At 37.4% G+C, this 21,599-nt stretch overlaps 1 protein-coding gene across 8 annotated transcripts in view; it reads right to left on the bottom strand.

Moving 5' to 3' along the window:
- The window catches only part of PATJ (PATJ crumbs cell polarity complex component), a 392,045-nt gene that overhangs the window by 48,021 nt on the left and 322,425 nt on the right, over nucleotides 1-21,599 (bottom strand). For 5 of the 8 annotated variants that reach the window (XM_057500268.1, XM_036911254.2, XM_057500269.1 and 2 more), the window contains exons 33-35: nucleotides 17,070-17,159; nucleotides 16,117-16,234; nucleotides 12,829-12,962 (exon numbers count right to left, since the gene is read on the bottom strand). In XM_057500268.1, coding sequence (XP_057356251.1) covers nucleotides 12,829-12,962; nucleotides 16,117-16,234; nucleotides 17,070-17,159 — 342 coding nt within the window. The remainder of the gene's footprint in view (nucleotides 1-12,828; nucleotides 12,963-16,116; nucleotides 16,235-17,069; nucleotides 17,160-21,599) is intronic. The other 3 variants (XM_036911257.2, XM_036911259.2, XM_036911261.2) reach the window with 1 other exon arrangement.

The following is a 21,599-nucleotide window of genomic DNA, read 5'->3' as shown; positions in this document are numbered from 1 at the left end:
GCAGCAAAAACCTTGAGGGCATGAATGATAATTTTTATAGAGAGTGAACAAAAAGACTGTGGAAGTGAAAACTGAAGCCTTTGGCTTCATGAGGTGGGGTGATGATTTCTGGATCTCACCTGTTAGTGCTGGTACCTGAGAGGTTTGCACATCAGAAAATGAATGGAATGGGTAGGCCCGCTCTCTACCCGAACATGGAGTCTCTCTCTTAATTCCACTTGTTATTCTTGCTTCTTTCCTTCCTTCCTTTCATTTTTTGAGTTCCATTTCTATATACCCTTATTCACTGAAAGAATTTTTATTTTCTACAGGAGCAGATATAAAACATTATATGCATGTGATGCATTGATGTTTAAAAAGTTGTCAGTCCAAGAGAACAGATTAATCTCTAAAATTAATGGCAGACCTGAGGATCATTTATAGATTACCAAGACTGACATCAGAAACTAATTTCTTGGTGTTTGTGCGATTGTCACTGGGACAATAGAAATTTAAGAAAAATGGTTTGGTGACTTACTGCCTGAGACAAGACCAACAATTTCCTTCTGGATACTCTAAATGACTCAAGTGCCTTGCCATTTCTAGAGCCAGAGAAGAATCTGAACAGTGAATTGGAGAATCTCTCAAATATAGGGCTTTCCCTAATCGGAAGGGTCAAGCAGGATTTGAGACATGGAAAAGTCTTCTGCTTAAAGCCTTCTCCCTCACCAGTCTATGTCTGAAACATGCTTAACTTGAGGACTATTTCTTTATTCCAAAATTAGGGATGACATTTAAAAAAAAGATCCAGGAAGAAGTAGCTGGCTAGCAAATTCATTATATTGTTTTATATTGTATAAGGGAACTGTCTTAATGTCTCCATTCCTAAGAGAGTATTTATTTTTAAATATAGATAATATATACACAACATGCTAGACTCAAAATAGTATATACGGAAGTGTTTCTCCCTAGCCACACAAATTCCCTAACTAGAAACAGTATTACGTTTCTTGTGTATTGTTAGAGATACTCTATATACAATTAGAAGTATGAAGGGTATAGATGTGTGAAGGTCATGCTTGCTTCTTTCTGTACCTCCTTTGTTGCATGAAATTCTCTCTGAGTCAGCCAAGGGCCACCTCTTCTATGAAACCTTTCATTCTCTCCCCCAGTAAAGTTGATCAACCCTTCCTGTAGGTCACTGTATCTCCTAGTATCACTGAACTTATCACAGTATCACAATAGCTTGTTCATGGATCTAGGACCTCTTCAACATCCTACTCTTGACGGAACCTTCTAGACAGGGGTTGCTTCCAATTCCTCTTGGTATCCTGGTGCTGATCCCAGGGTAGGTGCTCCATAAATGTTTGCTAAGTGATTATCAAGAAATTGGTTAGAGATAGAAAAAAGCAACACAATGATCCAGAAAGAGAAGGTTGGTGGGGTTAGTATGTCATAGTTTTACCCTAATTCAACTGAACTCATGGTGAAGTGTTAGTGATATATAACCAAAATATCCATCACACATGGATATTAAATCCATCTGAATTTCTAGAGGTTTTACTTTAGCTCAGAGAGCAATTAAAAGGAGCCAAGTATGAGGGACTTAATTATCACTGAGCCCCACAAAAATTACAAACTCCTCCAGGGGGATTTAAACTCTGAATTGTTGGAAATCAATTTCACAATATGTGTAATGTATCCGTACACAGTCAAAGTCATCAGACACTTCAGCCCATCAGTCACCATTTTCTTTACCGTTCAAACTGCCAACAAGTAGATAAAGTAACTCATAAACACTCCAATTATTCAGCAAAAGGCAAGTTTATAGTTGTCACAAAAGGCCCATAACACTTAAAAAAGCCATGTGTTAGAAAAATTAACCAAGGTTCTCCTCTGGACTGAAGGATATCAATAAGTACCCTGTGTGGGTGAACTATTCTCTTTCTATAGAATAGAGATTTTATAGTTTACATTATAGATATTCAGTGGATTGTTCTAACAAGCATTCAGGATAAACCTTTGATAAAGAATTATATGGTAGGTATTATTATAAAGAACTATGTATGTATGTTTTAATTTTCCTGCTTGTAGGCATGTTTCGCTTAATTTGGATCACTTTGGAATTAAACCCAATCTTTGCTATACTCTTAAAAGTCTCTGCCCCCAACCCCACAAAATAATCCTAAGGGACATTTTAACTACAGAAAAGTTTCATATATATGTGAAAAAAAATTTACCAATGATCTAAAAGAGTGTTATGTCTTATTTCCCTGCTTTGTGGGAAAAACCCCTCCCAATAAGAAAGACCTGTGAGACTAAAAGAGGCATTAAAAAGATTGTGTATGAAGTGGGCATTTTCCGCCCCCTCTTGAAGAAACCATGCTTCAGCTCTGCAGCCCTGGAGGAGTAATGCTGCCTTCAGACATCAGTTAACAGAGTCTCCTCCTCTGTGGCCGTCACTGCTCTGCACAGCAGACTGCCTTCTCAGTAGGAAGGCCGAACCAGGGAGGGGTGATAATACAGTGGGGGTAGTAAGACGCTTAGTCCCATGCTGTGCAAACCAAACCACATTTACCTGTACACTGGAAAACACATGCAGATGTATTAAGTTACCGATTTGTGATGCCTATTGCAGCTAAAGAGTTTGAAAAGAAAATGGTGGGTTAAAACTGTTGAAGTATATCTTATTTTGAGTCAAGTTGATAGGCTCCAAACTGTATTCATATAAAGAGAAGAGTGTCTTAGAACATGGTTCTTTTCTGGCCCAAATACTATGCGACCAAATCCTTTGAAAGCCAAGCTTCCCTATTATATTTTAATTAAAATGTGATTTGAAAAATAAAAAAAGGGCAGTAGGGTATGGAAGAGGAACCCAGAGCTGAGAAGGAGAGGAGTTAAAATTCTCCAAGAGCTCTGAAGGAAGCTGATTTTGCAAGTGGTTCTGCATGAACCACTCTGTTCATGGCACTTAACATTATCAGTATAGCACAATAAGTCATTCCACCTCTAAAATTTTAGACCTTTATGCACCTGTATACTGTGCAAAGTGAAGCAGAGGAAGCCATTGTTTTACACAGATGCATAAGCCCTGCCTAGAATAAGACCTTCTAAATGGCAGACTGTAAGAACCCCAACTCTCATTGGCTGAGAGACATCAGAAAGATATGAGGTTTGGATCAGACTCTGTAGTAGCTATTTTTTTATGTAAAACTTAGTGGCTTAAAATAGAAGGCAACCATTTGTTTGTTCATAATTCTGGGGTTTGGCAATTTGAGCTGGGCTCAGCTGGGTGGTTCCTCTGCTCTGTGTTGTGTCAGTTGGGCTCGTGGGAGTTTGCGGTCATGTTGGTTGGGGCCTCGGCTGGGATGGCTGGGTCCCTCTCCCTGTGGCATGTCATCCTTTAGGAGGCCATTCCAGGCTTGTTAAGAGGAAGCAGTATTTCAGGAAGACAAGATAAGCAGCAAGGCCTCTCAAGGACAAGGCTTGGAAGTCACACAATGCTACTTTCACTACTATTAGGAAAGCAAGTCAAGGGTCAGCTCAAATTCAAAGAATCTGGAAAGAGCTGTACAAAATATATGGTGAATTTTAATCTAATATAGGCTCTACCAAGTCTGCCTGCGGAATTTTTTAGCCTGTATACCAAGGAACACAGCAACGTATTGTAAGAAGAATACTGGCTATGGCCACATAAACCTGTGGTCAGATTTTAGCTCTGCCAGTTATCATAGCTTTGTGAACTTCTACCAGGTTATTTAACCTCTCTGAACCAGTGTTTCTATCTTTGTTAAATGGAACTAATAAATCCTACCTTTTAGAGTTTGAGGATGAAACAAGACTATATATGTCATGTCAAGCAAAGTGTCAGCCAAACTGATGTTCAGTATTTGCTAATGATATAATGTTCCCCACATATGTACACATACACACACATGTGTGTGCATGGTTTAAGGGGCATATCTGGTACATAAGGGAAGGAATACATATATGTCAGAGTGGTCAAAATTCATGACTCAAAGGATGAATGACACCAGTATTGGTCCATTTTTGAATTTCTAATTTTCTTGTTATCCTTGTGATAACTGATTGCTTCTTTTCAAGAAAGATTATACTACCAGGATATTTTGAGTTATTCTTTCTGAAGCCATGGACTGCTCAGGGCTAAGTTCAAGGGACCATTTGAATGCCAACAAGATCTAAGACAGACCACAAGAGTCCTTTTCCCTGGTATTTTGATTTTTCTGTTTTAGTTAAGCACACTCAATCTTCATTGTTTATGGATTCTATATTTGCAAACTCACCTATTCTCCCAAATTAATGCCCTTGGTGCATTCATGGTCATTTTTGTATGGACATTTCCCAAGTGGTGAACATTTTGAGTTGCCCTAGTCACTTGTTCCCAAAAGAGGTCAAAGAAGGTGATATTTCATCTTATTTTACCTTTCCTACTATAAACAAGTGTCCTTTTTGTGGTCTTTTTTAGTGCACGTGTTTTGCATTTCTGTGCCTTTTGTTTGTGACTTTGCTGTTTAAAATTGCTCCAGGCACAGGACTGCAGCACTGATGTTTCTGAATGCAAGAAGGCTACCATATGCCTTATGGAGAAAACACATGTCTTAATGTTAAGGAATAAAAGATACATATTAAATAGGGTACCTTTACATGGAAACATGCCTCATACAGGGTAATATATTTAATCAGCTGTTGAAAATGTTCTGACCAGAGGTTCAGAGGAGTCTAACTCCGTATTTCCCCTAGAAGCAATGGTTTAATATTCACTAGTTCAGTGTTTGCTGTAACTTTATACAGCATAATTACTGCAATTAACAATTATTTACTGTACTTCAAAACAAAATGGGAAGCCTTATGTGAAAGGTGATAAAGGTAGAGATGTAGACAAATGTTACCTATAAGGAGATGGCAAGACTCTTGTCAACAAAGGCAGCTTTCTGTTTTCCACGGTATAGTGGGGCAGTGAAATGATTAACCCAAGGATGGAGGACTTAAAGCATTTTTCTTATACTTACTGGGGCATGTGTTATTATGCTTAAACTCAATATATTTTGTGGATCTGTATTTTTTGAACCAATTACAAAGGTAAAATGCAAAGATGGTTTAAGTAGCCAAGCTGCTAATCTTCCCTACTTTCAGACCAAGAATGTTTCCATTTGTTGCTACAAAAAATACCTGGCATACCATCACTGATTCATGAGAAACAAAAGATTGAGGATTACTTTCAATTACTGAAAGAGGTTACTTTCAATTATTTCCTAAGAACATGCAGGACCTAAGGAAGAGTGTAGTCAATAAATACCAGATTTCCTTCATTGCACGGTGATTTTTTTCCTCACTTTAACAACTTAGTAATTTGGTGAGTCTCACAGTCAAGTGTACATTTAATGTACTGCTTTCCCACCATGAATACAATAAAAGAAGAAGTACTATATTTTTCAAATTGATGAGGTTTTGCTTGTCAACTTCATAGGATGAATATATAATTGTTTCTGTTCAGAAAACCAGACAGGGCTATAGCTATACAACGGAAGTCAGCAAGAGTCAAAGGAACTTATCATACATGGAATCATAGTGTTTAAAATCCAGAACTCTACTTTGCTCACTAATAAATTAGGGTTTATCACACAGATTTTCTAAGAATCTTAAAACACAGTAAAGATTTCAGTGAATCCCCATAACACTCTTCTACAAAAGGAACAAAGAGATAGTCTATACAGCCTAATCTCAATATATTCACCTATTCTAATATGCTTGGGGTAGGGCATAAAGATTTGCACCTACCAAACCCTTCAAAAGAAAGTAGACCACAATATTCAGTACCTGTTATTTTGTTATACTGAAATATTCTCAGGTAATAAACTATAGACAACATAAATGAATAACAAATCAGCAATAGATACAATGGCTCTTTTGACATAAAAATAAGGATTAAATGATCAGTTACACAGGAGGCAATAATACCAGTGTGTGTGTATGTGTGCATGCGCGCACGTGTGTGTATGTTTTGAAGCAATGGACTATGTAAGCTATTCTAAAACTCAAACTCTGGGATTGCAAACTCTAGCACACTATTTATAGGTAACTAAAATGTGGAATGAAAATCACAGCAATAAAACAGCTACTATAAGAATTGCTGTGAATATATAAAATGTTTCACATTCTAAGACTCTGAAAAGCTTTCTCTAGCTCAAAAAAGATAGAGTTACATATTTACTTAAAATGGAGTTCCCTTGCCAAGTCTAATTTAACAAATAGTTGATACCAATATGAATATAATTTTCATAGTGAAATATAGATCTATTTTCAGGAAATGGGATAATATTTGCATTATATTTTATAAGTCCATATAGTTCCATCTGGTCCTTATTTATCTAAATTTTACACAGCTTGCATAATATTTTTGCTTACAGTCATATTCTTTAAGATCAGAAATGCCCAAATCTGGAAATTCAGAGGTACTATTCGTTAACATTCTTTCAGTATGATTCATAGACTTTTTGTAAACTCTGCTTTGATTTTAAAATATAGCTAAGGTAATAAGATGTTTTGTGTAAAAATATATGACTTAAGCAATCATGATAAAAGGAGACTGGCTTTGGGGGATTATGTGCCAAAGCAAACCATATTCCTCATGAAATAGACTGTGCAGAGTTCATTTGAAGGGGAATAGCAAATAAAACACTTAATCAAATGTAAAACAGTTTTCTATTCTGCTCACTTTAAAAAATATCTAGTGGTTTAAATTGCTGCAGTCTTATACTGAAGTGGTCAAAAGCAGCAACAGCTACACCATAGCATGTGACATGTTGAGGGGTTAAGTGAGGTCACTTCAGAACCTGACATACGGCTACAGCTAAAGGACATTCTTCACTTCAATTGCTAGATGCATAAACTTTGTCAAATAGTATCCAGTGGGAGAGTCCTTCCACGTTGATGCTTCTTGCTAATGCACCTATACCACAGAACTTCTGTTTAATAAGAATGAATTAAATTGGTACTAAATCAAGTGGTAAAAAAAAAAATCCAGGTTGAAACTTGAGAGCAATGACAAGATTCTGAATCTGACATTCCCAGGCATTTTTTTTTTTTTTTTAGTATTATGAGTATATAAATTTTACAATCCTGGGAATCCACTGACCTCATTTACAATGAGAAGGTACCAAGAAAAATAAAGAGAAAACAAATGCCCCAGTCAAGTTTTCCTCTTGCAAAATAACAAGCTTACCTCCAGACCCAGAACAGTATCAGTGTAGCAACCAGAGTTGTTTACATATATAAACCTGCCTTTCCAAAAGTGGTAAGAATTACTAGCTTCCATAAAACAAAAAAATAATTAGTCCTTATTCCTTAGTTAAAAAAATAAAAACTTTGAAGTTTTAAGAAATTTATAAGATGGAAATGCAAAGAGAGAAACAGAAAGAATTTTCTTAAACTATCATCATCTTGAAAAAGAGAGTTATAAATGTAAATGTTCCTCCTTGATTAAAAAACAAAGCCTAATGATATTAATATCCTTGTAGAGTGAGTGCCTGCCTTTGTCAAAATATTTCTGGAGGTGTGGCACTCAACATCCCCTGGCAGTTCATTCCACCTTTGGTCAGCTGGTGTTAGAAAGCTCTTCCTTAGAATCATGTGAAATCTGTTTTTCATTGAGCCACTTGGGAGCACCCGAACTATTCTTAACCTTCATCCACAGGAAGATAAGCTTACATGTTTACAGAAAGTCATCATTGTCCCTTCTGTCCTTTTCTGGTCTATTCAATTCTTCCTCAAATGAGGTGGCTTCAACAACACACCTGTCAACCATAAAATCATGCAGAGAAATGAAAAGGATACTCTAGCTATAGTTAAAATGATGACAGAAGCACTCCAGACAGATCTAACAGCACATGCAAACGCCTTGTATCAGGTGAGGACGAGACTCACTGAAGGACTGAATGAGGCCAGCACAGCTGGCATTCAGAGTGGTACAATGAGACTGGGCAGGAAGTCATATTTTTTGAGTGTGTGAGGCACTGTTAGAGTACTAAAAACACAAAATAAGATAAAACAGGTCTATTGTCAAGGAGCTCTGGGTCTGGTGGGTGAGATGGAGTCCTCCCTTTTACAGGTGAATGGTGAGGACATGCAGTGATAGCACTAGAAAAGGGGCCCATATAATGAGGCTTTGGAGTCAGACTGTCTGGCTAAATGCCAACTGGACCAACCGCTAGAGATTATGTCACTGGAGAAGTGGCCTGACTTGTGTCTCAGTTTCCTCATCTGTACAATGGGGATAGTGCTACGACCTGTCGTACAGGGTTGTTCTAAGGATTAAATGAGATGTAACATATTCATTACATATTAAGAACAGTGTCTAAGTCACTTTAAAAAAAATTCATGTTGAAAAACAAGTATGTAATCATCTGGAAACAAAGGCATGTTTCTGAGCATGTAGTTAACATACAAAGACACTCAGATGAAGGGAGCTAATAATCAGCATTGCTACGCTGCCCGTTCGGTTGACAGGAAACACCGACTCCTGTCCGGGACGGAGGGCAATGGTACCCAGAGGAAGGGACATGCAGAGTAAGGGTCCTCCAGAACCTGTCCTCCCTCTTTCTCCATTTCATTTGTTCAATCCCAAGAACAGTTCAAAATAAAAGATTTATTTCTTAAGTTTTTCCTCTCTTCTCTAGAATTCCAAGGCTGATAATAAAATAACCCCAATAAATGACACTTAGAGAATTATATTTTACTTCTTCTGAGGCTACTGGAGATAACACTTCCAATCAGCAAGCAGACACTTCTGAGAAGGGGGCATCAAGGGAACCAGGAAGAGGCTTAAGGAATACGGGGCAAGCACCGTAAGAGGTAAGAGCCCTCACGCTCTTATTCGGCAGAATATGCAGGTCCCCTGGGCCGTAAGATTTCATGTAAATTACAACTCCAAGACCAAGGATTGGGGGAAGACAGATCGAAAGGATGGGTGGTAGATAGATGGAAGGAGATAAAAACATATGAGTATACTACCTCTTTTATACAGTGTACCTTATGTGGTTTTCTGACTGTGTGTCTCCCTCAAATTCCTATGTCGGAATCCTAATGCCCAATGTGGTGGTATTAGGAGGTGTGACCTTTGGGAGGTGATTAGCTCACGAAGGTGGAGTCCTCATGAAAGGGATTACTGCCCTTATATAAAAGAGGCCCCTGCTCCTTTAACCATGGGAGGTTATGAGAAGCCTACAGCCTAGAAGTGGGCCTTCATCTGACCAAGCTGATCTTGACTTCCAGTCACCACCACTGTGACAAATAAATTTCTGTTGTTTGTGAGCCATCCAGTCTCTGGTATTTTGTCATAGCAGCCTGAATGGACTAAAACTGGCTTATGAGAAACATGTATAACCTGGCCCACATTAATTAAATCTAGAAAGTGTAAAACAGCTCTTTTTTTACTTTCAAGACAAATTCCTTACTTAATAGTCCCTATTATGTTTTTTCATTGGCTGATCCCATATATTAAAACATAATTGTCAGGGGTATCAGCTTGAATGAAAACGTAAACTCTTTGAGGATAGAGCTATTTCATACAATTTTGTATCTTTAGCAGCCAGCAAAGGGCAGCCTTTGAGCAAACATATACAGCCTATCCCAGAGGAGCCAGAGCCACCAGAAGCAGACCTGGGAGCACATCACAAGATGAAAACAACAAAGGCAGAAGTCATTGAGGACTGGGTCCGGGTATGCACATAAACCTCCCCAAGAGGCTCACCCTCATCATTATCTTGGTATTTTAAAAAGTTTCTTTAGATGACTGGCTGCAAATACAGTGAGATGAGAAGTGAGATCTCTCTCTGTGATCTCAGAAACCATCTTTCATGGCTCCAGAGAAAAGCAGTTAGGACTGATGTGGTGTCAAGACCAAGTTCCAGAGGCTTAATTCCTCTAAAGATGGCAAAAATATCTGTTGGACACACAGCAGAGAAAGCACAGAAACCCTAACTGTGGGGGTTGGAGCAGATGCTTAAGATGGGTCACCAGTACTCAGAATGTGCTCTTTCCTTGCACCAGAGCCGATGGTTATATCACATAATCAAATGTGCAAGGGCACGTGCAAAGGTACGTCGGACAGTGGGTCTCAGCACTGTCCACAATTTCCTTTTATATGCTCTCATCTTTGATAGCTTCCTGCTGGCTGGCTGCAGTCCCACAACCTGATTGGATAATGTGACCTGGAGTGTCAAAGAAGATGCCTGTGACATGTCAAAACTTGGAGGGGAAAAAGAAAGGAAAAAGGAAGATCTTCATTGTGGCAGACAATGATTTTATTTGTTAAAGCCCCTTCCACCCCTTGCTGCTCAACCTTACCAAAACAATGTGCCTTACATCACTCATGGGTCTAACTTACGGCTTTTGATGAGGTACCTGAGGTTATGACATAAAAGCTGTGTCCCATTTCTCATTTTTAAGTGGTGCTTATCCTCCCAAGAAAAATTGGATTTATAGTCTCAAAAAGCAGAACTATATATTATGAATCTTGAGATGCTCTTTGAGAATTTCTTTGGCTGCTTCATGGTGGCAAGAGAAGCAGGGCATAATATTTTGGCTAACAGTCTCAGACCCAGGAGCCACGAGGCAATTGTGAGGAGTGGAAGCCCTCACGCTAGTGGCCAGTAGTGCAATTGTATGCAGCATAAAGAACCAACAGACGCGTGGGCACGCACTCAGGTTTTCTAACCAACCCACACAAAGCAAAATCATACTGATAACAAAAGCAAACCACCACCAGCACAAAGAAAAACAGATAAACTCATTCAGCGAGGCCAGACATGCTGATTAAAGTCCCTTAATTTCCTATGGGAAATACAGTTCTGCCTTATTTCAAGCAGTATAAAGAGACGTATATTTACAAAAAAATAAATCAGAGGGTTACTTTTCCTTTATGAAAGAATTCACTACAGAATTTCTTCAAAATGTTTTCTGGTTCATTTCAAGTATAGATTTGTGCAAATTCAACTTATTTAATATTCAGGAACATCTTTGGGGGAAAATGAGAAAATGGGCCCTGGAGGGGAGACACACCCAATGTGCAGGGTCAGCCAGGAGATTCAGACCTCAGCGGCCTAAAGTATAACACAGATATGTATCTGCCTCCTTGAGAACCCAGAACTTTTCTACGTTTGTTGTTGTCTGGCTTGGAATACTAACCTTTCACTTTTTATTTTTGAGGAAAGGGGCAAACTCTTCCTTAGAAGTTACCCTTCGAGTGATTTGGCCTACGCCGTATTTTTAAATTGTATTTAAATCCGTCCCCATGAAAGGGCTGAGAGCTAAAACTGGCTGCCAACGTAGTTAACTCCAGGCACTCCCCGTTCCAACTGAGCTGATGAAAACCCTCATAGTGTCATACGCAGGAAGCCACACATGGCAGTTTCTGTCTGCACAGGCCCAGGGAGAATAATTCAGGAAGTAAATTATCCTGAACTCTGGAGAAAAGTTTTAACAATACCTTTAATCAAGCTGAAGGAGTTAAAATCCTTTAATAAATAAACACCAGCCTCTGAGCACACCCAGGTTTAGGTTGTCCACTAGCAGGGATGAACTAAACACCAGGGTTGTCTAGATCAGGCAGGATAGTAGGAGGGAGAAGGGCCATGACTGGGAAACATGGAGAAGGCCCAGGTTTCTGCGGCATATGCTGTTCTTGAGGTGCCTGGGGTTTTAGGGGACTAGTATTTATTACAGAAAAAATATAATAGGATCTCCCCACCTTCCAACAGCATTAACACAGGAACATGACCTTCCTACCAAAAGAATAGTTTTATTGATATTATACTTGTTTTACCTTTAAATCTGGCATATACAATTTATTCTTTACTAAGTAAGATGAGCAAAAGAAATACCAAAATATTCATTTAAAAACATATTCATTAAAAATAATGATTGTCTCTGGGAAAGGCAGTATATACAGAGAAGACAAGTACTGACTCTATAGCATCTTACTATGCTGATGGACAGTGACTGTAATAGGGTATGTGGGGGGACTTGATAATAGGGGGAGTCTAGTAACCATAATGTTATTCTAGTAATTGTACATTAACAATACCAAAAAATAATAATAATAATAATAATGATTGTCTCTAGGGAGAGGCTGTAATTTGTGTTGCCAGTAGGGTTGAAGGCAGGGCTTGGGCAAAAGGGTTGGAGGGAGACTTCTCTCTCACTTTTTATCTTTCTGTGTCAATTTAACCTTGTATAATGTGTATTACCTATTCAAATATGTATGTATTGAATAATCACATTTTTGTAAATCAAGACCCAGAAGTTTTATGTTTTAATAGCACTGTTAATTAGTGACAAATCATACTGAATAATCAAAGATCCATCATCCAAACAAAAACTAACATCCTAGACCAAGTGTTATAAAAAATTATGAATCAACATGAACATGGTCAGAACAAAGCAAAGCTTAAATTATTGGGCTGGAATAATCAACATATACCTTTTTCTAGAATTCCATTAAATAATGATGATGATGATTATAATAACAATAGTTCATACTTATTTTACACTTAGTATGAGGCAGACACTGTCCTAAATCCTGTTATAATATTTCTAAATGCTACTATGATGTTTTTGGTCTAATAAGCATTTATTAAAAAAAAAATACCCAACATTTTAGATAGAGAAAATCCTGGTGAAAATTAAACACTGAGTAAAACTTGAAAGCTGGCCAGAGTATTGATGCATATCTATGTATAATTATGTTTCTTCCCCATGCTCTGAAAAGGACCTTAATGAGGATCAACAAGGAACTGTGACAATGGATATATTTCACTTCTAGAAACTTACCAAGGGTGTGTCTTTTCCTCCCACAATGCTCAGACCGAGCCCTGAGCGTCCCTTGGATATTTCTATGACCATTTCCTGGCCTGGAACAATGGGACACGTGGCAGGGTCCACTGACAGAGGAGCCTGGAGACCACCTGGAGGAGGATTGAACATGGAATGACTGGCAAGTGGGCGATGCAGCTCAGCTGGCACACTCCATTCCTGGGGAGGGCAGGGCTTGCATATGTTTATCATTTCACTCTTTGCCTGCCAAGCACCATGAAAGAAAAAGCAGGATCCTTACTGCCATTTACTTGGGATGAAGCATAACATCCCTATGACACTTTTGAAATTAAAACTACTCTCCCACTCAATCATCCACCTTAGTTATACTTTAAATTTGTTGTATCTTAAAATACAGCTTGAAAACTAGTATGGAAAAATTTAAGATGATTAAATGATTATGTGCATACAGACATATGTTATAATGAGAATAAAGACTGGTATGACAAGATTCTGAGTTATAGTTATAAGATACTAATTAAGAAATAGTACTTTAATACTTTTAGTTAAAGCTTATCATATGAATTAACAAGTATAAAGGATTTAATAAATAAAATATGATGGAACTGAAATAACAATTACCTAAAAATTATCCCCAAATATATACATAGTAAAAAAAAAAATGTGTTATGAACATGACACTCAAAATTAATTGCTGGGTCCATAAATGAAAAACTTGCTAAAAGAGTTATATTGCTGTTTTATAAAGGTTTACTTCTAAAAAAAACTCCATTGTTTAAGACAGGGTTTTTCTAAAAAGTGGGAGGAAAAATTTACAGGCTATGAAAAGATGTTTAACAGTATTCATTTTTCTGGCATAGTGTTACATATGTGCATTCTCCAGATGACTGAAGCAAAGCCATTGAAAAAATCAAGATGTTCAAAGTATTACTTCCCAGGGACTTTTATGCAACTAATAGTCTCCAAAAAATGTCACATGTTTTGATAACTAAATTTGATCATCACGAGTGTGGATTCTTAGATTATGATATAATTTAGTAGTGGCTGATAATAGAGGGCTCCATCTGGTGGTCAGCTGCAAATAATGCATAAGGGCCAAGTTGATGTCCATAAAGATCATTCAACTTCTGTACAAGCAAGGGTCAGCAGACTATGGCCTGTGGACTTAGAATGGTTTTTACATTTTCAAAAGGCTGAAAAAAAATCCAAAGAAACATATTTCATGACATGTGAAAATTATAGGAAATTCAAATTTCAATGTCCGTAAATAAAGTTGCAATGGAACATAGCCCTGCTAATTCAGTTATATCTAGTCCATGACTGGCTGTTACACTACAACAGCAAAGTTGAGTAGCTACAACAGAGACCACATGGCCTATAAGCTTTAAGTATTTACTCTCTGGTTCTTTACAGAAAAAGTTTGCTAATCCTTGGTATCAAGCAAATGGAAATGAGCTCTAGATAAGCAAGTGTGTGTGATGGGGGTTCTACTCTAAGCAATGAACGTGCCTCTGTGACAAAAGGGCACACAGGTTTTGGAATGGCATAAAAGCAGACCTGAGTTTCCAAGATGGAAATTAACATGTGGTTGAAACTGAGGCTCATTCCTTAGAAAAATGCATGTAACCATGATCTAACTGGCTGTTAGAGGAATTAAATGAACAATGTGGCTGAGATGCCCAGCCCAGGGTCTAACATATTGTAGCATTCATAATAGTTGCTGCTCCTGACCACATGGAATTTATTAATCTAATGGCCTCCTTCCGAGTTAGGAGTGAGATATTTAGAGACACAACCTCAGTAACAATAAAAAGTGCCATATGAGAAGTAGAATATTAAATTGTAAACCTAATTTGACTCGATCTTTTGCAGCATCTCCATTTCCTCCATTTATCTACAATAAAAACAGTGTACAATAGTGTCATAATTTCATGGATGCTTTAAAAACTGTACTCCTTCTGTAAATGACTAGGGTAGTCTCTTGAATAAGAGAGAAAACACACAGTAAGAGATACTGAAGATGGCATTTCTTTCCCTCCTCTACTTCTGCCTCACCCTAGCTAGTCCTGAGTCAGTTTGGGTATTTATTTCTCTTATAGAATCTGGCCCAAAGCCTGACTCATACCAAGCCCCCAATAAATGTTTGGTGAGCAGATGACTAAATGAATACAATTTCCACAGACTAAATTACAGGATGATTAATTTCTGTTATCAAGATATAAACATGTGATATATATTATCATAACTCAATTGGTCTATATTAGGGTCAGCAAACTTTCTTGGTAAAAGGCCAGGTAAGTAAATATTTTGAGCTTTGTAGGCCATATGGTCTCTATTGTAACTACTCAACTCTGTCATTATAGGGTGAAAGTAGCCATAGACAATATGTAACAAATGAGTATTCCAATAAAATTTTATTTATGGATGATGAAATCTGAATTTCATATAATTTTCGTGAAATATTCTTTTGATTTTTTCAACCTTTTAAAAATGTGAAAACCATCTTTAGCTTATAGATCATACAAAAACAGACAGTGGGCCAAATTTGACCCATGGATCTTTGTTTGCTGACCATATTCACCAAGTATTTTAGTAAAAATCCAGTGTTTTAGAATAATACCTGCTTGCTAAATTTTGTAGTCCATATTTAAGAAAAAATATGAAAAGACAAATACCATAAAGGTGTCAGGCCTGCTAAATTCATACAGGGTTATGTTTTGCCATTGCTGAGCACGATGTTTTAAATAGTCCACTTTTTTTTTTAACTGACATATATTGCATAAAAGCAAAGTGGAAATACTCATTATTCATTTTGAAGTCCTATTTTCAAATGTCAGTCAGCATAATTGCAGCCAGGAATTCAAAGAGAATGTGAACACCAATTTCTTTAAGCACTAAAAATATTAACAGTCTTCAAACAGCTTATAATAACATATGCAAGGCTAACCATTTGGTTCAATATGATTTTTCATGAATTAAATAAAAATAATCTTTTGGAGAGATCAGAGAATAATACCTAAGCCTCAGATTCAAAGCATTTACTGAGGGCCTTTTTGGTTCTAGTACTTTTACTTCAATAACCAATAAGCAGTCCCAATGGTGGAGATGAGAAGAACGATGTAGTATATAGTGAACAGCCCAAGTCCTAAAGCTAAGGAGCTGGCGGAGAGATACAAAGCCGGGCTTCCAGATTCCTAGTCCAGTGCTCATCTCAGGACACCCCAACCCCCTCCTTCTCTAATGTTTGATGGGTCAATTCAATTCTGCTCAGAGGAAGCATCATACCATAGCCTGTGAAGTCAGCATCTGTGGAACGGTAAGGCGGAGCTGGTGCAAAAGGGACTTCCTGTAAACCGAAGGAGACTTTTGTCGAGTATTTTTGCTGTTTCATCTGGCTGATAGCCTACAAAAGGAAAGAAAATTAGATGAATATCAAAGAGGAGAAAGGTAACAAGAAGAAAAGACATTAAAATTGGTGTACTGTTATCAACACAATAACACTCCAAGAATGTCTTTTGAGAATTTAGGAGATGTGGCAAAAGGAAGTTAGGATGATTTCTGTCCTGTTCCCCATGCTTCCTTATTTAGCTTTACATCATCTAAAATGCTTCAGTGAAGGATGGATCAAGGAAGGGGAAGATGATAAAAGCTGAAGATACTCTATCTTCATGGTCTGTATATGAAGGTGGGGCTGGAAGGCAGAACAAAAATGTTTAAAATTTCTGCCTATTCTGATGGAATCAATGTGAAGCCCACACATCTGTGCTGTAGATGTTCTGAGCAAACAACACTGTCCATCACTTTTGGTTACATTCACAATGGTCAAAGATGCATTAGTAGGTGAACTGAGCAACAGAGAGGAAGTGACAACAAGCATCTACTGAAAGCCTACTAAATGCCAGGCACACTGATTATGTTTAGTTCTCCTCAACGAACTGTACCTTAGTCACTTTTGATCCCCAGAACCTGGGACATAGTAGTGCCTTAATAAATGTTTGATGAATGAGTGAATGAGCAAATGAATGGATATAAGAGAGCAAAATTATAAGACATGAAAACTCAGAGTAGGACATGAATTTGTAATTCAGTGAAGGTACAGAGACCTTTGGAAAATTGTAATTCTGGATTTTAGTTGATAAATACCACCAGTGAATATTAGTATTATAAAAACCAAGAAAAACAAAAAGGGCTCCAAGCTTGCTTAACAGGCAGTTAAGAAATATAGATAGTGACCTGACCTGCCTTCTGGATCTGCAGGTAGCCAGGGAACCCAACCCCAGCTGGAAGATTCTGGTGGAGGCAGTGGAGCACCAGGCTGTCCCTGGAGTCTGGAAATAGGACCAAGGTAACTGCTCAAGCATACCTCAGGATTCTGTCAGTGGAAGGCTGTGCCTCGATACAAGGCATCATGCAGTATGTAATAACTAAAACATTACCACCCATTGTATATCTTTATCATGATTTCCAGTTTTCAAAAACACTTGTACATCTATAAATTCATTTAATCATGAGAACAACTTTGAGAGTTAGATGATATCATTCTCTTTTCCAGATAAAGAAACTAATGGCAAGTGACATATCTGAAATCACATAGCCAATTAGCAGAAATCACATGACTAAAAGTCAGAAGTTGAAGAATGCTACAAGTTTAAAGTGTTTATCGAACAGCTGCTGAGTTTTACAGACAAATGATTCTCTGATGTTCATTTTTTTCTGTTTTCCTATCACTATCATTTGATGACTGTATATTTACTTATAAATACTTATTCAAATATGCATTTTCAGAGATTTTAAAAAGAAGGCAGTGGAAAAATGACAAAAAAGGTTTATTACTGGAAAACTGAACAATGGAACCATCTAGATATTCAATTATTCAGAGGACCAAATCCCAGCCTCCTTAAAATTAGATATGTCCACACACTAAATTCTGGTCATTGGGATATAAACAGATGTGAATTGCAAATTTTCAAGTCACTCTCTTAAGGATGAGGACCCTGCCTTCCCCTTTCTTGAGAACCTAGCTATAACGCAGATGGGATGGTGATAACAGGACCAGACATCTCAGACCAAAAAATGGATGTCATGTTTTGATGATGGTAATCAAGAAAAACTAGTACGGTAATCAGATAAGAGGTGCTTGGGTCCATGACACTGTGCAGACACCATATCATCCTCAAACTGATTACAACCAGACTCTTACATAAAAAAGCAACATCTTGCAGCAAATGAGCCTAATCTTAACTTATGTCCAACTTTTATTTTGTACCAGCTCAAGAAAGACCATCAATAACACAGCTGAATACAAGCTACAGTTATTATTTTATTTTGGCATCATTAATATACAATTACATGAGCAACCTTGTGGTTACTAGATCACCCCCATTATCAAGTTCCCACCACATACCCCATTACAGTCACTTGTCCATCAGCGTAGTAAGATGCTATAGAGTCACTACTTGTTTTCTCTGTGCTATACTGCCTTCCCCTTGCCCCCCCTACATTATGTGTGCTAATCATAATGCCCCTTACTCCCCTTCTCTCTCCCTCCCCACCCCACACCCCAGTCCCTTTCCCTTTGGTAACTCTTAGTCCATTCTTGGGTTCAGTGAGTCTGCTGCTGTTTTGTTCCTTCAGTTTTTGCTTTGTTCTTATGTTCCACAGATGAGTGAAATCATTTGGTACTTGTCTTTCTCTGCCTGGCTTATTTCACTGAGCATAATACCCTCTAGCTCCATTCATGTTGTCGCAAATGGTAGGATTTCTTTTCTTCTTATGGTTGAATAATATTCCATTGTGTATATGTACCACCTCTTCTTTATCCATTCATCTACTGATGTACACTTAGATTGCTTCCATTTCTTGGCTATTTTAAATAGTGCTGTGGTAAACATAAGGGTGCATATGACTTTTACAAACTGGGCTCCTGCATTCTTAGGGTAAATTCCTAGGTGTGGAATTCCTGGATCAAATGGTATTTCTATTTTCAGTTTTTTGATAAACTCCATACTGCTTTCTACAATGGTTGAACTAGCTTACATTCCCACCAGCAGTGTAGGAGGGTTCCCCTTTTCTCCGCATCCTCACCAGCACTTGTTGTTAGTTTGTCTTTTGGATGGTGGTCATCCTAACTGGTGTGAGGTGATAACTCATTGTGGTTTTAATTTGCATTTCCCTGATAATTAGCGATGTGGAGCATCTTTTCATGTGCCTGTTGGCCACCTGAAATCTGAATTTCTTCTTTGGAGAAGTGTCTGTTTAGATCCACTGACCATTTTTTAATCAGGTTATTTGCTTTTTGGGTGTTGAGGCCTGTGAGTTCTTTTTATATTTTGGACGCTAACCCCTTGTCGGATATGTCATTTACAAATATATTCTCCCATACTGTAGGATGCCTTTTTGTTCTGCTGATGGTGTCCTTTGCTGCACAGAAGCTTTTTAGCATGATGCAATCCCATTTGTTAATTTTTGATTTTGTTTCCCTTGCCCAAGGATATGCGTTCAGGAAAAAGTTGCTTGTGTTTATATTCAAGATAATTTTGCCTATGTTTTCTTCTAAGAGTTTTATGGTTTCATGACTTATATTCAGGTCTTTGATCCATTTTGAGTTTATTTTTGTGTATGGTGTTACACAATAATCCAGTTTTATTTTCTTGCATGTAGCTGTCCAGTTTTGCCAACACCAAAAGCTCCAGTTATTTTATGGAAAAAAAAAACTATGAATTTTAAAACAGGAAAGCATAGGAAGCAGCAATCACTGCATTTGACTTTTATAATAGCAGGGAATGCCTGTTGCTCATATTTGTGTCCTACTTGCAGGTCGCATCCCATTTTATTGTGCATAACAGCTTTCCAATAGATATTGGTAGAATTGAACTCAATTGAAAAGTAAGGAAAGAGTCCATAGAAACCAAAGGAAGCACCCAAACATAATGCATTTATGCAGACCTCTTGCTGGCAGGTGTGGTGATAGGCAAATGTGTGCTTCCATGACTCACCCACTGGCACAAAACCAAAGTACTAGATATGAAAGATAAGAAAGATTGGATTTGCTTTGGAATGTTCCTATATTTGAATATGAGAGAGTTGGAATGGACTTCATAGGTCATCCAAGCTAACTAAACCAGTGGTGCTCAATCCTGTCTTTATAATAGGAACCTAGGAAGCTTTTTGAGTTCACTGACGTTGGGGCCCACATTTAGACCAAATAACCTGGCACCAATGGGTGGAGCCTAGGCAAATTCTGTTTCATATTAAGTTAAGAATTATTGCCTAAAGTTAAACCATACATTCTTAACCCAAGACATCTGGGTTTCCAAGAGGTCCACAGAGGGAATTCTGAGAACTAGAAAACTTTTTTGGTTATATCATAACTATACTTCTCAGTGTTTTTCTGAGGAAAGGATCTACACTTCATCAGGTCTTCATGATAGAAAAAAAATCCTATTCAAAAGAAGATAGAAATCTCAGAGTCTGCTACCACTAATTCTCTGTGTAGCCATAGGCAAGTCACTTAACCTCCTTGTACCTAACTTCCTCATCTGTAAATTGGTGGCAAAATCTCTATACCTTAAAAGTTGTAAAGATTGAAAAGTACATAAACAATCCTATTACTATGCCAGGAATGACTTAGGAGTTCAATTAATAACAGCCATTAATGTTTTAAGTCTTTTGATTACATATTAATAAACTACCAGCTAGCTTCTGATTGACAACTGTCAGGGACAGAAAATTCCATTTCCACAAGGAAGCTCTTTCCACTGTGGAACAGCCCAATTGTTTGGGAAGTTCTTTATAACGAGCTGCTACAGCCTCAATGCAGATGTTACTCACTGATCTCGGGGCTCTTTTCTGCAGCCATGTAAGAAAATAATCTCTTTCCCACAGGATAATGCTTTAGATATTTATTTGAAGCATTGGATTTGCTGTTGAATGCTACTATATTCATTTTTTTGATGGGAAAAGAGAGCTCAGATATTTAGGATTTGCTGCAGCTCTAAAATGCTACAGTTATAAGGTTTGAGAGCTGTTTTATAGACACCTTGAGATACGTAGCACTATATAAAGTATTAACACATATATATTACTTGCAAAAATATTATATAAAGTAAAAAATCTGGTTTTAAACTTAAAAAAAATTGCTTACAGGTTTTCAGTTGAATTGAATTTGGTTATTTTTAAGGTTCTTTCTATACCTACTTGTTTTTTAGGATATAACTTGGAGACTTCTGCGAGGCATTTTCTTTGGCAATGTTTGAAATATTATATGTTTCCTGTAAACTCTAGTAATCTATAGCTCCTTAAATATAAAAATAGTTAATATAGTAATATTGTAAATTTTACTGGCACAAAAGTATAAAATAGCACATAAAAATGAGAATCAGGAATTAAAAACAAGAAAAAAGAACAGCAACAAAAGTACAGGAATTTGACTGATAGAAGTTTATAGTTTTTTTAAGAAAAGTGGAACTTAAAATGTAAGGAACACTGAAGTTACTGTATTTACATTTTTGAAGAACTAAAAATTCTACTTACAATTTTTATTTATGCATAACTAAAATATTTATTTATGACATTATGTAAGACACAGCACTTTCAGAATTTAAGTGCACGTGTGTTTTCAGGGATGGCCCACTTTTAAATACCCGCTTAGGGTATTGGTACAGGAAGACGTACAGAGGATATTTCCACACACCTTGAACAGACTGGTGATACAGCTGTGGGTTGATGTCAGGTTGCAAGACATGCCATAACCTCGCATGTAATAAAGG

The sequence above is a fragment of the Manis pentadactyla genome, chromosome 4, assembly GCF_030020395.1.
Source record: "Manis pentadactyla isolate mManPen7 chromosome 4, mManPen7.hap1, whole genome shotgun sequence".
NCBI classification, from domain to species: Eukaryota; Metazoa; Chordata; class Mammalia; order Pholidota; family Manidae; genus Manis; species Manis pentadactyla.
Note: the sequence above shows the minus strand (reverse complement) of the source record. Positions and strands in the feature narration are given on the sequence as shown.